At 51.1% G+C, this 15926-nt stretch overlaps 1 protein-coding gene across 4 annotated transcripts in view; it reads left to right on the top strand.

Moving 5' to 3' along the window:
• The window catches only part of Pgs1 (phosphatidylglycerophosphate synthase 1), a 42605-nt gene that overhangs the window by 13620 nt on the left and 13059 nt on the right, over positions 1-15926 (top strand). For all 4 annotated transcript variants that reach the window (XM_069992874.1, XM_069992875.1, XM_069992873.1 and 1 more), the window contains exons 3-7: positions 3026-3103; positions 4555-4654; positions 6209-6398; positions 7455-7633; positions 10359-10880. In XM_069992874.1, the coding sequence (XP_069848975.1) occupies positions 3026-3103; positions 4555-4654; positions 6209-6398; positions 7455-7633; positions 10359-10880 (1069 nt within the window). The remainder of the gene's footprint in view (positions 1-3025; positions 3104-4554; positions 4655-6208; positions 6399-7454; positions 7634-10358; positions 10881-15926) is intronic.

Below are 15926 nucleotides of genomic sequence, written 5' to 3'. Positions count from 1 at the left end.
TCTTCTTGGTAGATGTGATACTCAGGGAGGTCCACGGTGGGATCTGGTGTGTGGAATCTGGTGTATGGGCTGCAGCCTTTGCCCACTCACTGCAGAGTGCTTCAAGATAACTGGGGAGCTCTGAGCTGAGGTCTGCTAGTCTTAGTTCTTGGGCTCTGTTGTGTGTGCCTGCCTTCTCCAGTGATGATGTCAACTTGGGAGTGTAGGGGTCCAGCTTTCCACACATTCCTCAGGTCCACATGCCCCATCTAGTTGTTTGTGGTTGGGCTGCTAATTGGGATTAAGTTATTCAGCACTAATTAATCTTTAGCAACACAGCCTCTCTGAGTTCATGTTAACAGTGATGCTGGAATGGAGATCTGATGAGGCACACAGACATGATGTAGGGAGATTAAGGTAGAGGACCCTCTTGCAGAAAATCAGCTCTGATCCCATTGAAGACTACCATTCTGTCTCCTTCTGCCCCAGTTTGGCAGTTAGCTTAATTCCTAGTTGGCTTGTTATTCTTGTGGGTATGTACCTCCAGGTTAAGCTCCTTGCTCCCCTTTCCCGAAGCTGCCAAACTGCGAGTCTGTCCTTGGCCTCCTCATGTACCAAGAACCATGCTGAGATACGCTTTGTTCCTGCTTGCTTCTCTTCTTGATTTGAGGAAACAGTTTTTCCAAGGGTGTTTTTTTTTCAGTGTCTTCACTGAGCATGGGTGAAAGGTGACTGTCTCTGTGCCTGCCCCTGCCGATGCCAGAGGGGTGTGATAGCTCGGCCCTGTGGTCTGGGCAGAACCCAGGCCCTCTCCTCTGGACTGAATGGTGGGCACTTCCTCTGGCTCATGTCACATGGAGTGGCAAGCCTTTCTTCCGGGACAGCTGTGGGGAGAGAGGCCAGCCCTGGCTTCGGCCTGGTCCCCAGGCCTGCCTTCTTGCCAGGCTGCCTTACTACAGTGAGCGCTGGTCCTGGACCTTGGACTCAGGGCTTGGGTGCTATCCATGATCATAAAAGTTCAAGGCTAATGTTCTACCACTTAACACACAGTTACATTTCTGGCTTTTTGGTGGTTAGTTGGAGATTAAGTCTCATGGACTTTCCTGCTTGGCTGGCTTCAAACTCTGATTCTCAGATCTCAGCCTTCTGAGTAGTTAGATTTGCAGGTCTGACCCATGGGTACCTGGCTTCCTTCATTCTTCTTAACAGCTGTATTATATTTTGTAGTAAGCTGAGTATTTTAGGATTGTTGATTTTTTTTTTTTTTTTTTTTTTGGTCGGTCATGGGGCTTGAACTCTGGGCCTGGGTGCTGTCCCTCAGTTCTTCAGCTCAAGGATAGTGCTCTACGACTTGAGCTACAGCATCACTTCTGGTTTTCTGGTGGTTTATTGGAGATAAGAGTTTTATGGACTTTCCTACCTGGGCTGGCTTTGAACGGCGATCCTAAGATCTCAGCCTCTTGAGTAGGATTACAGGCGTGATTGAGCCACAGCACCCAGCGGATTGTTGATTCTTACTTGATAAGTTACCATATGGTTTGAGTTTATTTTAAAAATATGCACACATATATGCATATCTTTGAGGGATGTATCTTTTTTTTTTTTTTTTTTTTGTTGGTCGTGGGGCTTGAACTCTGGGCCTGGGCGCTGTCCCTCAGCTCTTCAGCTCAAGGCGAGCGCTCTACCACTTGAGCTACAGCGCCACTTCCGGTTTTCTGGTGGTTTATTGGAGATAGGAGTCTCACGGTCTCTCCTGCCCGGGTTGGCTTTGAACCGCGATTGTCAGATCTCAGCCTCCTGAGTAGCTAGGATTACAGGCGTGAGCCACCAGCGCCCGGCTTGGGATGTATCTTTTTAAGTTCAACGTTTTGGTGGTACTGGGGTTTGAACTGAGGGCCTCATGCTTGCTTGGATGGTGCTCTACCTCTTGAGCTACACCTTGAGCCCTGCTTTTTGCTGGTTATTTGGGAGATGGAGTCTTGTGAATTTTTCTGCCCTTTCTGGCCTCAACCATCATCCTCTATTGCTCAGCATCCTTAGTAGACAGGGTTACAGATGGGAGCCGCTGGAACTGGCTTAATTAAGATGATTAACATACATTAATTGTACAAGGGGGATTTCATTGTGACAGTTCCTTACATACATACAATGTTTCACATCAACCTCACTTCCTCTATTAGTCTGTTTTATTCTCTCCTCTCCCCTTTATTTTTGTGCCGGCACTAAGGCCTAAACTCAGAGCTAGGGTGGTCTCCCTTATTAGCTGGTTTCATTGTTCATTTTTGTACTTGAATGTAATGTACTCTGGCCATATTCACCCTCTCCCTTTGCTGATACTTGCCCCTAACAGAAGGTATTTTGCTTTGCTGTCATTCATTTATTTTAGTGTATATTAATTGTACCAAGGGGTTTCACTGTGATATTTCACACACTTTAAATATTAATTGGTAAGCACATAGGATAGTTCAGCTTACAGTATGATTTACCTCAAATGTCCAAGATCCTGTTTTCTTAGTGAACTATGCAAATTATTGATGAAAGCTGGTGCTGGTGGCTCACGCCTGTAATCCTAGCTACTGAGAACTAGAAGCTGAGAACTAAGGATCACGATTCAAAGCCAGCCCAGGCAGGAAATTCAGTGAGACTCTTATCTCCAATAAACCACTTAGAAAACCAGAATTGGGGGGGGGGGGGCTGGAAAGGTGGATCAGTGGTAGAGCGCTTGCCTTGCATGCCTGAGGCCCTGGGTTCTTCAGCACCACATAAGCAAAAAGAAAAAAGCCGGAAGTGGCGTTGTGGCTCAAGTGGTAGAGCGCTAGCCTTGAGCTGAAGAGCTGAGGGACAGCGCCCAAGCTCAGAATTCAGGCCCCACGAACGGACCCCCCCCAAAAAAACAAACCAGAATTGGTGTTATGACTCAAGTGGTAGACCACTTGCCTTGAGCTGAAATGCTGAGGGACAGTGCTCAGGTCCAGAGTTCAAGCCCCACAACCAAAAAAAAAAAAAAAAAATCATGTGAACTCTGAATGATTTTTTTCTTTTTCAGGGGCAGATAAAAGTAGCCAAGAGGAGGGTTGTGATGGCATCTCTCTACCTGGGGACAGGTCCTTTGGAACAGGAGCTGGTAAGGTAGTCCTGGCAGTAGAGTGGACTAGACCCAGGGTATTGCACCTGCACAGGGCGCTTCCTGCCTGTTCTCTCTCCCCTTGCCCCCAGATGAAGGGCCTGTCAGTGTGTGAAGGGGTCATGGGAGGCCTAATCAGTGTCTTCACCTTGCACAGCACTCTTGGCTGCTCTGTCTGGCAGGCTAGTCTGATAGTGGCTCGCAGGCTAAGTTAGCCACTGTCTGCTTTTTGCATGGCCTGTGAGCTGAAAATGACTTCTGTGTTTTCAAATGATTGGAAAAACCAAAGAGGAGAATGCTTGTGACTCATGTAAAGTAATTTGGGATTTACATTTTCATGTCATTTGTTAGGCTTTTTTTTTTTGGTTGGTTGGTTGTGGGGCTTGAACTCAGGCCTGGGTGCTGTTGCTGAGCTCTTTTGCTCAAGGCTAGCACTCTACCACCTTGAGCCATGGCTCCACCTCTGGTGGTTAATTGGCTTTAAGAGTTTCATGGACTTTCCTGCCTGGGCTGGCTTTGAACCACAACCCTCAGATCTCAAACTCCTAAGTTTGAGAAGTTCGGGTTATAGGTGTGAACCACTGCCACCTGGCCATCCACTAGGTTTTATTGAGCGTAATTACCCATCATGATGTGCTGTCTGGGGCTGTGGTCCTGTGACAGTAACACAGAGGAGTAATTATGACACTAAGCACCTCTGTTCAGAAAAGGTTTTCTGACTCCATGCTAAACAAGCTAATCAAATGCAGGTTGGACTGTCCAGCTTGGTTGCCAAATCTGGCATCTGCTGCCAGGTCTCTACGAGGCCTTGTTGGCTTGTGACGCTTGTTACTTTTAGTGAGGCTGGCAGGATATGTCCAGGGTGCTGTCTGTAGCTGCTCAGGCAGCATCTGGGGTGGGGTTAAAGGGAGTCTGATTGAGGCCATTACTTGGTCCTGTCTCTGGGATTGCTCTGCTCAGAGGAAAGGAAGGAAAGAAATAGGGGAAGGCTGGGTAGCCTAAGTGCTCCCCACTTCAGTGCCTGTGGGCACCATCTCCAGGTCACACTATTAGCTGCATGCTTGCGAAGCATGTTTGTTCTCACAGGAGAGGAATGCAATGGCGAAGGGCCAGTTGACAGATTGTATCTTGGATTCATTTGTTCAGCAAATATTTACCAATACTGTCCATGAGTAGGATGTTGCATATCTATGAGTATTATGTGTAGAAACATGTGTCTTGGAGGGCGTTTCCAAGAGTGGCAAAGGCCCAGCCCTCTGGCCTGAACACTTCCTTCTTTCCCCAGGGCCCAGGCTGGGGTGGGTGTTTGATGGTTGCTTCTGGTGACAGTTACCGAGTTCATCATGTAGAGCTGTCTTAACACTTGACTGGATGCAAATTCCTAGATACTGTCTTTTTAGATGCACCAATGTCTTTTTGCTCTTCTGTTCTTTGGGTTCTTTGCTCGGCAGGTGGATTGCCTGGAAAATACTCTAGAAAAGTCTCTTCAAGCAAAGCTTCCTTCTGACCTCAAGGTCTCCATTCTCCTGGACTTCACCCGCGGCTCACGAGGTAGGTGTTGTGCATGTCTTCCTCTCCTCTCAGATCCTTGGTTGGATGAGGTTCACTGTTACCTCCCCATCCTCTTTATCCCAGGTCAGCACACGGCTTGTCTTAGATTACTTCTGCAGCAGATGACTAAAGTCCCACCTAAAACAACTTAGGGAAAAAAGGAGACTCCACATGAATGTCAAGCCAGGCATTGCTCCCTCTGGCGTTCTGCTGCCTTTCCAAGTTGCTGTGTATGTGTGCCCCTGCAGCAAGGGAGAAAATGTTACTGACCTGTGGAGTGATGTCTTAAGAGATCAGGGAGCCCTGGGCAGGAGCGAGAGGCTGAAGGAAGAGGGCTGGGCCCTCCCTTCCCAGCTCCTGCCCAGTCACTGGTCCCTCTGGCCTTTCCTAGATGAAGTCTGGCTTCTTGTAGGCCTGAGTTAGGGAGTGTGCCCCCTAGTCCAGTGGGGTAGGTACGCCAGGAATAAGATGTTGGGTGATTTTTTTTTTTTTTTAAATCATCGGTTATGGGGCTTGAACTCTGGGCTTGGACGCTGACCCTGAGATCTTCAGTTCAAGGCGAGCGCTCTGCTTAAGCCAATGCGCCACTTCAGGTTTTCTAATTTTTTTTTTTTTTTTTTTTTTTTTGGGTCCGGTTGTGGGGCCTGAACTCTGGGCCTGGGCGCTGTTCCTCAGCTCTTCAGCTCAAGGCTAGCGCTCTACCACTTGAGCCACAGCGCCACTTCCGGCTTTTTTCTTTTTGCTTATGTGGTGCTAGGGAATCGAACCCAGGGCCTCATGCATTGCAAGGCAAACGCTCTACCATTGAGCCACCTTTCCAGCCCTTTCTAGTGGTTTTTATTGGAAAGAAGTCTTTCCTGCCCGGGCTGGCTTTGAATCGAGATCCTCAGAACTCAGCCTCCTGAGTAGCTAGGATTACAGGTATGAGCCACCGGCGCCCCGTTTTGGGTGATTCTTGTGTGGCCTTGTGACCTGCTGAGAGTTTCCTGAAACTGAACTCTGTGTGGATTGTGATTTGGGGCTGGAGTCTGCAGGATCCTTCTCCTAGTCCTTCCTTTGGGCTTGCTTTATCTCAGGCTCTGTGCCGTGGCCTCTGGTGGCTGAGGCCCATATTCTTAGGGTACTTGTCTATCAGGAAGAAATCTGTTTCCTTGAGTCAGGCTGAAGCCCCTAAGTTTATCCCATGTGCTGAGACTAGATTTGAATGAATTGTGTGAATTGTATGCTGAGTGGTCTGGCCCAGGCTTGTGGCTTCTCCTGTGGAGCTGGGGTTAAGAGGTTATGGCAGGTTCTCTTCACCCACTGCAGGATGGCCATGCGTGGTGGGTGGTACCTCCAGGGGGAGACAGATCCCAGATGGTGGAAGCAGCAGGTGTCTGCTCTCCAGAGCTCGGTCCTGCCCTGAGCTGTGGTGAGGGCCAAGGGATGAAGCTGCCCTGGGGCCAGTCGGCGTGGCTGGCTGAGATGGCAGCAGGTGGAGCGAGGTTCCTCCTGCGGGCAGGCTCTTTGGCGAGACTCACTGGCTGTCTTCTCCATCCCTATCCTCACCTCCAGGCAGGAAGAATTCCCGCACCATGCTGCTCCCCCTCCTGCAGAAGTTTCCAGAGCATGTACGCGTCTCCCTCTTCCACACTCCAAACCTCCGCGGGCTCCTCCGGCTCCTTACCCCCGAGCGCTTCAACGAGACCATCGGCCTCCAGCACATCAAGGTGTACCTCTTTGACAACAACGTTGTCCTGAGTGGGTGAGTCGATGTCCTCTGTCAGGGGTGCCACTCTAGAGCTGTCTGGAGGGGGCCAGGGAGGGGGCTGTGGAGGAAGGAAGGGCAGGTCATCCCTGAAGCCGGGAACTTGTGGTGAGCCAGTTCAGACACTGTGGCCCTCTTCCGCACTGCTGGGCTTTGGGGGCGCAGCCCGCTGCTGAGCTCACCTGTGCTGGCCGCTGGGCTATGGTCCCGCTGTGCACCAACATGATTTCCTTGTCACGTGAGCCAGTCTGTCTTCTTCACTTCTTGTGTGATAGTGAATAACTTTGTCAAGAAGAGGCTGAGGAACAAAAGTTGAGCAGGGTGGAGCCACCAACAGAAAGGTGGGGAAGGGGAGAGGGCTGCAATCTGTTTCCTGTTGTCGGGTGCCATTCTTTGTTTTTGTTTTTGGTGCTAGTTCTGGGGCTTGAACTCAGGGTCTTGGCACTGTCCCTGAGCTTTTTTTTTTCCTCAAGGGCTGTACCACTTGAGCCACAGCTCCACTTCCAGCTTTTAGGTGGATGATTGGAGATACAGGTCTCATGGGCTGGGTGCCGGTGGCTCATGCCTGTAATCCTAGCTACTAAGAAGTCTGAGATCTGAGGATTGCAGTTCCGTGCCAACCTGGGCAGGGAAGTTGGGGAGACTCTCATCTCTAGATAACCATTAATAAAAAACAAACAAAAAACCAGAAGTGGAGCTGTGGCTCTATTGGTGGAGCTGTGGCTCTATTGGTACAGTGCTACCTTTGGCAGAAAAGCTCACTAGTAGTGCCCAGGCCCCAAGTTCAAGCCATATAGGACAAGCACATACACATATATACACAAGAGTTTCGTGGTTTTTTTCTGCCTGGGTTGGCTCAGATCTCTGAAGCTAGGGTTACAGATGTGAGCTACTGGCCCTCAGTCTTAGTGCTATGCTTGCTAGTTCTCTGTGCGTGGCCATTGCTTGGCTCCTTTGTTTGTGTTGACCTGCACTTGCCTCCCCTCCAAGTTACCCCAAGGCTGTGCTGCTGTGTGCTCTGGCCTGTGCCCTCACTGCCTTTTCCTCCCGCAGCGCAAACCTGAGTGACTCCTACTTCACCAACCGCCAGGACCGGTACGTGTTCTTGCAGGACTGTGCGGAGATTGCTGACTTCTTCACCGAGCTGGTGGATGCTGTGGGGGATGTGTCCCTGCAGCTGCAGGGGGATGACACGGTGCAGGTGGTTGACGGGATGGTGCATCCTTACAAAGGTAGGGTCTGGCCAGAAGAGACTGCTGGCAGTCCTGCCTAAAGGAAGGGGAGGGGGTGGCAGGGCTTTGTTCGGCTTTTGTTTCTCTAGCCAGACACATGTGGCTCCCTGGCTCTCAGTGTGCTCTGCAGGCCCCATGTGCCCAGCAGTTGGCAGGAGCCTGCCTTCTTCCTACAGAAAACAGTCTGCTCTGTGACTGCCCATGTGGGTCTGGTTCTGAAACCCCCTCTCACGGGGGTGGGGCTCTGGGTGGCTCTGAGGTCTGTTGAAGTCTGTGGCCTCCTGCCTGAGTGAAATGGAGAACTCAGGTATGCTGCTGAAGGTAGGCAAGCCTGGCACAGAGGTCCTGGGCATTGCATTCCTGTGATTCCATGGTTGTGGCCTCCCTGCCTGTACAGGATGCTGCTGAGCTGCAGCAGCACCCACAGCTTGACAGCAGGAAGAAAGGTTAAACTTGACCTTGTGAAGAGATAGGGCTCCTACTTCTTGGGTACCTAAGATGGAAGCATCTGTGTGGGCCTTTGGGTGGCAGCCTGCCCTGTGCTAAGGAACTGTGACTGCCCTCTAGGCTGTGATCTGTCCACAGCCTGCCGACCGCCAGTGGTAACTGCTGAGCGTGGTTGAGTCTCTCTTTTCTTTTCTTGTTGGTCATAGGGCTTGAACTCTGGGCCTGGGCGCTGCCCCTCAGCTCTTCAGCTCAATGCTAGCGTTCTGCTACTTGAGCCATAGCGCTTCTGGTTTTTTGAGTGGTTTATTGGAGATAAGAGTCTCATGGACTAGGGGCTGGGAAGGTGGCTCAGTGGTAGACCGCTTGCCTTGCATGCCTGAGGCCCTGGGTTCGATTCCTCAGCACCACATAAGCAAAAAGCAAAAGGCCAGAAGTGGCGCTGTGGCTCAAGTGGTAGAGCGCTAGTCTTGAGCTGAAGAGCTGAGGGACAGCGCCCAGGCCCAGAGTTCAGGCCCCACGACCGGACCCCCCCCCAAAAAAAAAAAAAAAAAAAAGTTTCATGGACTTTTCTGCTCGGGCTGGCTTTGAACTGCAATCCTCAGATCTCAGCCTCCTGAGTAACTAGGATCACAGGCGTGAGCCACTACACCTGGATCTCTTTTCTTTCTCTTTCTCTTTCTCTTTCTCTTTCTCTTTCTCTTTCTCTTTCTCTTTCTCTTTTTCTTTTCGTCTGTCTTGGGGCTTGAACTCAGGACCTAGGCATTGTCCCTGAGCCTCTTTGTGCTCAAAGCTAGTGTTCTACCTCTTGAACCACAGCTCCACTTCTGGTTTTTGAGTGGTTAATTGGAAGTAAGAGGGGACTTTTCTGCCCAGGCTGGCTTCAAACCACAATCCTCAGATCTCAGCTTCCTGAGTAGCTAGGATTACAGGTATGAGCCACTGGCACCAGCTGCATGGTTGAATTTCATCAATATAGTTCCTATTATCCTGGGTTCTGTGTTTTGGTCCACAAAGCCTAAAATACTCTGTGGGCTCACAAGCCCTGGTGTCAGGCCAGGCCAGCCACTACTCAGGAATGGCCATGCTCCGGGGAGGCTGAGACAGACAGAGCTCACGGCCTGTCCCCAGAGGCCTCTTGTGTGTCCTCAGCAGGTGACTGTGGTAGACTTTTCTCTGCCATACCTTCTGTACCTATTCTATACTTCAGTTAGGATGGCATACATATATTATGTATTTATCCATCTATTTGGTGGTACTAGGACTTGAACTAGGGCTTTGTGTTAGTCAAGCACTCTTAGCATTTGGGCCATGTCCCCCAGCCTCCTTTCCTTTGTTTTTCAGATAGGGTGTCAGTTTTTGCCCAGGCTGGCCTAAGACCAAAGTCTTCCTACCTGTTCAGGTTTTTTTTTTTTGGTCCAGTCATGGGGCCTGAACTCTGGGCCTGAGCGCTGTCCTTCAGCTAGTGCGCTAACCGTTGAGCCATAGCACTACTTCCGGCTTTTTTTTTCTGCTTATGTGGTGCTGAGGAATTGAACCCAGGGCCTCATGCATGCAAGGCAAGCACTCTACCACTGAGCCATCTTCCCAGCCCAGTTTTTTTTTTTTTTGGTTGGTCATGGGGCTTGAACTCTGGGCTTGGGCACTGTCCCTGCACTCTGATTCAGCTCAAGGCAAGCGCTCTACCGCTTGAGCCACAGCACCACTTCCGGTTTTCTAGTGGTTTATTGGAGATAAGAGTCCCATGGACTTTCCTGCCTGAGCTGGCTTTGAACCACGATCCTCAGATCTCAGCCTCCTGAATAGCTAGGATGACAGGCGTGAGCCACCTGCGCCTGGCCCTGTTCAGTTTTTGTAGCTGGAATTACAGGTGTGGCCTACCATCTCCAGTCCTAATCCATGTTGTTTATTTAATAAACTTTCTTTTCAAGTTTAACATATATATTGAGCACCGATCACAGGTGCAGCTCAAGTGTCTGTTCACAGCAGATCTCTCTCCATCAGCTTCCCGCAGTCCCGCCCAGGTATAATCTCCCCAAGGTAACCACCATCTCCATAGCTGTCACTCTACATTCTTCTTGACTGTGATAGTCTGTAATTGGGATTACATGTGGACAGGCTCCTCCCTCTCCCCATGGAGGTCCTGCGGGCAGGGCCTTGTCTGGCAGCTGTCCTTGGAGCAGCCTTGCGTTTTGTCCTTGCAGCATTTGCTCGTGCCTGTCACACCTGTGCGGTCAGCCTGCCAGAAACCTTCCCTCAGTCTTCTGCTATCTCCCTCTAGGTGACCGGGTTGCATACTGCAAGGCAGCCAATAAGCGGGTCATGGATGTGATCCATTCAGCCCGGACCCGTCAGCAGATGCTGCATGCTCAGACCTTCCACGGTGACTCCCTGTTGACCCAGGAGGAGGCCGCAGCTGCCGGGGATCGGAGGCCAGCGCCTGATACCTGGATTTACCCGTTGATCCAGATGAAGCCCTTTGAGATCCAGATCGATGAGATCGTCACCGAGACCCTGTTGACTGAAGCCGAGCGAGGCTCTAGGGTCTTCCTCACCACTGGCTACTTCAATCTGACCCAGGCCTACATGGACCTGGTCCTGGGCACACGGGCTGAATACCAGATTCTGCTGGCCTCCCCAGAGGTGAATGGCTTCTTTGGGGCCAAGGGCGTAGCTGGTGCCATCCCAGCGGCCTACGTGCACATTGAGCGGCAGTTCTACAGCGAGGTGTGCAGCCTGGGGCAGCAGGAGCGGGTCCAGCTGCAGGAGTACTGGCGCAGGGGCTGGACATTTCATGCCAAAGGTATGAGGCAGCTGGCCAGAGGACTGCCCCAGCACGGCAGCAGCTCCCAGGGCCCACACTCCTGGCTTCCTTGCAGGGCGTGTGTGTAATTGTGCACTCGAGCACACGTGCCTCCCACACCTATGGAGCCCTTTGGTTTTTGCTAGGACATGGCCCTAGGACCTCATGTATAGGCAGCGGTGAGAGCTCTTTGTTCAGTGGATTTAGCTGTGTAAAATCTTTCTCTCTTATGCACCAGAAACTTACAAACTAAAATGGTTTGGGTGGCTTCTCAAAAAATGTGCTTCTGCCTAGGCACTGGTGGCTCATGCCTCAGTCCTACCTCCTCAGGAGGCCAAGATCTGTGGATCGCTGTTTGAGGCTACATCAGGCAGAAAACTCCATCAGACTTACCTCCAGTTAACCACAAAAAGCCAGAAAAGTGGAGCTAGCACTCTACCACTCTGAGCCATAGCCACTTCCGTTTTTGAGTGGTTCATTGGAGATAAGAGTCTCACAGGGACTTCTCTGTCTGGGCTGGCTTTGAACCACTATCCTCTGATTGTAGCCTCCTGAGCAGTTGGGATTATAGCCGTGAGCCACTGGTGCGTGGCCCTGTTCATATTTTTATTTTTATCTATTTTTTTTTTTTTTGGGTCCGGTCGTGGGGCCTGAACTCTGGGCCTGGGCGCTGTCCCTCAGCTCTTCAGCTCAAGGCTAGCACTCTACCACTTGAGCCACAGCGCTACTTCTGGCTTTTTTCTTATGTGGTGCTGAGGAATCGAACCCAGGGTCTCGAGCAGGCAAGGCAAGTGCTCTACCACTGAGCCACCTTCCCAGCCTTGTTCATATTTTTTTTTTTTTGTCTTTTCTTTTTTGGTACTGGGGATCGAACCCAGGACGTTGCACTTGCTAAACAAGCACTTTGCCACTGAGCTACATCCCAGTCCCTTGTTCATATATTTAAAGACAGAGTTTCAGGCTGCATTCTGGTGGCTCATACCTATAACCCTAGTATTCAGATGGTTGAGATCTTAGGTTTGTGGGTCTAAAGCCAGCCTGGGCAGTCAAATTGAGAGATTATTTTCAGTTAGCAACAAAAAACCAGAAGTGCTAGTTTGCCTCAAGTGGTATAGTACCAGCCTTGAGTCTAAACTCCAGTAGTTGGGTGAGGGGTAAGGGCAGGCTTTCACTGTGTAGCCAGGCTGGCCTAGAATTTGCTCTAGCACAGAATGGTCACAGATTTGCCATCATCCTCCTGAAGCTTCCTGAACACTGGGATTAGAAGCATTCTGTATTCCACCTAAAAAATGTGGAAATGGTATCTTGTACCTGTAATCCCAGTTCCTTAGTAGGCAGAGATAGGAAGATCATGGTTGGAGGCCAACACAGGCCAAGAGTTAGTGAAGCGTTTATCTTCAAGACCAAACTGGCCATTGTGGTATGTGTCTGTAATCCTAGTTATGTGGGAAATGTAGGTAGCAGGATCATGGTCTGAGACTTGCCTGGGCAAGAGTGAGACCTTACCTGAAAAATAACTAATAAAAGGAAGTGGGACCGTGAGCTGGTGGCTCACGCCTTATAATCTTAGCTACTCAGGAGGTTGAGATCTGAGAATTGCAGTTCACATCCAGCCTGGGCAGGAAAGCCCATGAGACTCTCATCTCCAATCATCAGAAAACCGGAAGTAGCACTGTGGCTCAAAGTGGTAGAGTGCTAACCTTGAGCAAAAAGAGCTCAGGGACAGCACCCAGGCCCTGAGTTCAAGCCCTACAGCTGACCAAACAAACAAAAAAAAAAGCAGATGGATTGGAAGTATGGCTCAAATGGTAGAGCATCTGCCTGATGCCTCCTCTTTTTTTTTTTGGTCCGTTGTGGGGTCTGAACTCTGGGCCTGGGCGCTATCCCTCAGCTCTTCAGCTCAAGGCTAGCGCTCTACCACTTGAACCACAGCGCCACTTCCGGCTTTTTTCTTTTTGCTTATGTGGTGCTGAAGAATCGAACCCAGGGCCTCAGGCATGCAAGGCAAGCGGTCTACCACTGAGCCACCTTCCCAGCCCCTGATGCCTTATAAGCTGCAGTTTCATCTTGGGATGATGCAGCTGCTTCTGGCCCATCTGGCAGGCTCCACATGCAACTCCAGACCGGTGGCCTTGTGGTGTGGGAGGCTACTGCCTCTCACTGCGGGACTCATCTAAGCTGTCATGGGCTGAAGCAGATATGTGGTCAGGTGTGTGAGGGCAGTAGGTTGGGCTGGGGTGTGTGCATAGTATTTCCAGGCTGGCCTTGTCACTTCTGGGAATGGTAGCAGTGCCTGGGTGGGGTAGAGCAGGAAGAGCTGAGCAGCAGAGAGAAACTTTGAGCTTTGGAGAGGCAACACAGACCCTGAGCAAGCGGCACGGCTGTGTGGCTGGCCAGTTCTTCCTGGGGCCCTCCTGCAGGTGGGGCGGCCCCAGACCTGCCCAGCAGGTCTCGCTCTGAAGCTCTGCCCATAAAGGTGTGGTGACTCCCCACCATGTGGCCTTCTGCAGTGCACCTGGCCTCTTCTAGCTGTGTGGTTCTTGTTGCTCGCTGCCTCCCGCCTGCCTTGGCTTGGCCTGGAGAAAGGGTGGCCCCTGCCACCTGGCAGCACTGGGCCAATGGGTGGGGGTCAGGCGGGGGACACACAGAGAATCTGTAGCTGAATCCCAGAGTGCCTGTGAATTTGTGTGGGAGAGGGAATGCGATGGCAGGGGCGTTTGCAGCTAGTTGGATGCTGGGTGTGATTCTTGCCTCAAGTCAGGAATCAGAGGTGCTCTGTTGAGCTAAGAGGCCAGGGCCTTCCCTGCTTGGTGGCTGCAATCCACAGTGGGGTCTTAAGTTATGACCTCTTGTGGCTGAGCCTGCATAGGGGAGGAACAGGCCAGCAGCTGACATAGTAGTTGGGATTGGGAGGGTTGATGGGACGGACTACTTCCTGCCAGACCCATGCAAGATGCAAGCTGTGGGCCTAGTGGGGCCCCAGAAAAGGCCCATAATGGCTGTGCAGCCAGCATCCTGATGCCCTTTCCCACACTCTTGCAGGGCAGGTTGTGGCTGATCTTGGGTCCCCTGCTCCTGAAGCCCCCGGGCAGAGGAGAGTGAGCCAGGACACTGGCTTCAAACTTCCAAAATCGTAACAGCATCCCCTTTCCCCAGGGTGCTGACAGCAAGAGTCTTGGAAGATTATGAGTTGAGCTTGTGGGTGGCCCTGGGAGGGTGGCTTTGGTTTGGTCCCTGCCCTCGGAAAGCCCACATGCAAGGTGGGAGATAGCATCACCAAACTGGTGATAGCTGCTGGCAGTAAATTGAAATGCTGCAGTCTAGTATTATCTGTCAAACATTGCGGGGCAGCTGGGCCAGTGCAAAATAGGAGAATCAAACATTCTAGGCCACCTTGAGCCCCTGGTCAGAAAACAAAACCGAGCCTACCCTGTAGCTGGCGTCGCGTAGCGAGCAGTTGCTGGAAAGACTCTGTGTGACTCTACTTGCTGGGCAGTGTTTATTCTGCCCAGCAGCCTGAGTCGAGGGAGGCATTACCTCACTTGTATTCTTTGCTGGTTTCCTAATAGACATCAATTTGCATAGTAGATTTTAATAGATTGGGCTGTTTGAAAAACCAGAGGTGCCTTCCGCTATTTGAAGGGATGCCCTGGAGACTAATTTTGCTATGTGGATTATATGCTTAGTTTTTGAGATGTTTGCAAAGACTGCCTTCTCTGTGAGCGTGACGTGGTATAGAGGTTACCAGACATGGGATCTAGATAGTACCAGTTCAGATTTACCTGGGATGTGGCAGAGGGACCTGGTTCAGCTCCCTTCCTGTAGATGCGGGCAGGGCAGTTTCTCGTCTGGAGAAAGTGGCAGCGGGTAGCCTGGTGTTTTAAAATGGGCAGCAGTGCCTAGCGGAAGCCCCTTGGAGGGTCAGCTCTGTGAACAGGTGGTAGAGAGTCTTGGACCCCTTGGTTCACTGTCTGGTCCTGTTAACCTGGGCACATGCTTCTTGACTTACAGTGTTCTGATGAACCCACTGTAAGTTGAAGAAGAAGGGGTATGTTGCAAATGGGTTTCATCCAACCTCCTGACCATCCTAGCTTAGCTACACAATGTATAGCGTGCTGGTGGTTGTCCTCTTCCTCACAGAGCTGCCTCACTGTACTGTGTGGCATTGCGTGAGGGTTCGACTGGACATTGCTAGCCGGGAAGAGATCCGAATTCAAAACTTGAAGTAGCTCACGCCTGTAATTCTACCTATTCAGGAGGCTGAGGTCTGAGGACAGTAGTTTAAAGCCAGTCCCGACAGAAAAGTCTGTGAGACTAATCTCCAATTAACCCTCAAAAAGCTGGAAAGTGGACTTGTGGCTCAAGTGGTACAGAGCAAATGCCTTGAGTAAAAAACTAAGGGACAATATCTAGGCCCTCAGTTCAAGCCCCAGAACCAGCACAGAAACAAAAGCCTAAAACAAAAACTTGGAGTGTGAGGGGAGAGGCTGGGAGTGTGGTAGGTTGCTTGCCCTGAAACAGAGGCCCTCGGTTCCACCTCCAGCACTGCAAATGAGACAGAAACCTCCCGAAAAGAGAACCAGGGTACACTTTGCACAGACCGCCTTGCTTTCTGTCTTTCATTGTGAGTGAGTCTGAGTGTAGTCTAGTGTTTTTCTCTGCATCTCAGCTGGAAGGAGAGCTGAGTCTGGAGGCCAGCTCCTGCTTGTCCTGGGCTACAGAGTCCCTTGGAACGGGCTGGGGTGTGGAGGGTGCATTCCAGGCTGGGCACCAGGCCGCTCTCGTGACCCCTGGTTTCCAGATCCTGTTGCCTGGCCTTGCCCCCCTCTCCCCCCCACTTGGTCATGGGGCTTGAACTCTGGGCTTGGGCGCTGTCCCTGCACTCTTCAGCTCAAGGTGAGCTCTCTACCACTTGAGCCACAGCCCCGCTATCGGTTTTCTAGTGTTTTTTTTTTTTTTTTTTTTTGTCGGTCGTGGGGCTTGAACTCTGGGCCTGGGCGCTGTCCCTCAGCTCTTCAGCTCAAGGTGAGCGCTCTACCACTTGAA

Source organism: Dipodomys merriami, unplaced genomic scaffold (assembly GCF_024711535.1).
Source record: "Dipodomys merriami isolate MVZ:Mamm:240054 unplaced genomic scaffold, mDipMer1.0.p SCAF_42, whole genome shotgun sequence".
In the NCBI taxonomy this organism is placed as follows: domain Eukaryota; kingdom Metazoa; phylum Chordata; class Mammalia; order Rodentia; family Heteromyidae; genus Dipodomys; species Dipodomys merriami.
Note: the sequence above shows the minus strand (reverse complement) of the source record. Positions and strands in the feature narration are given on the sequence as shown.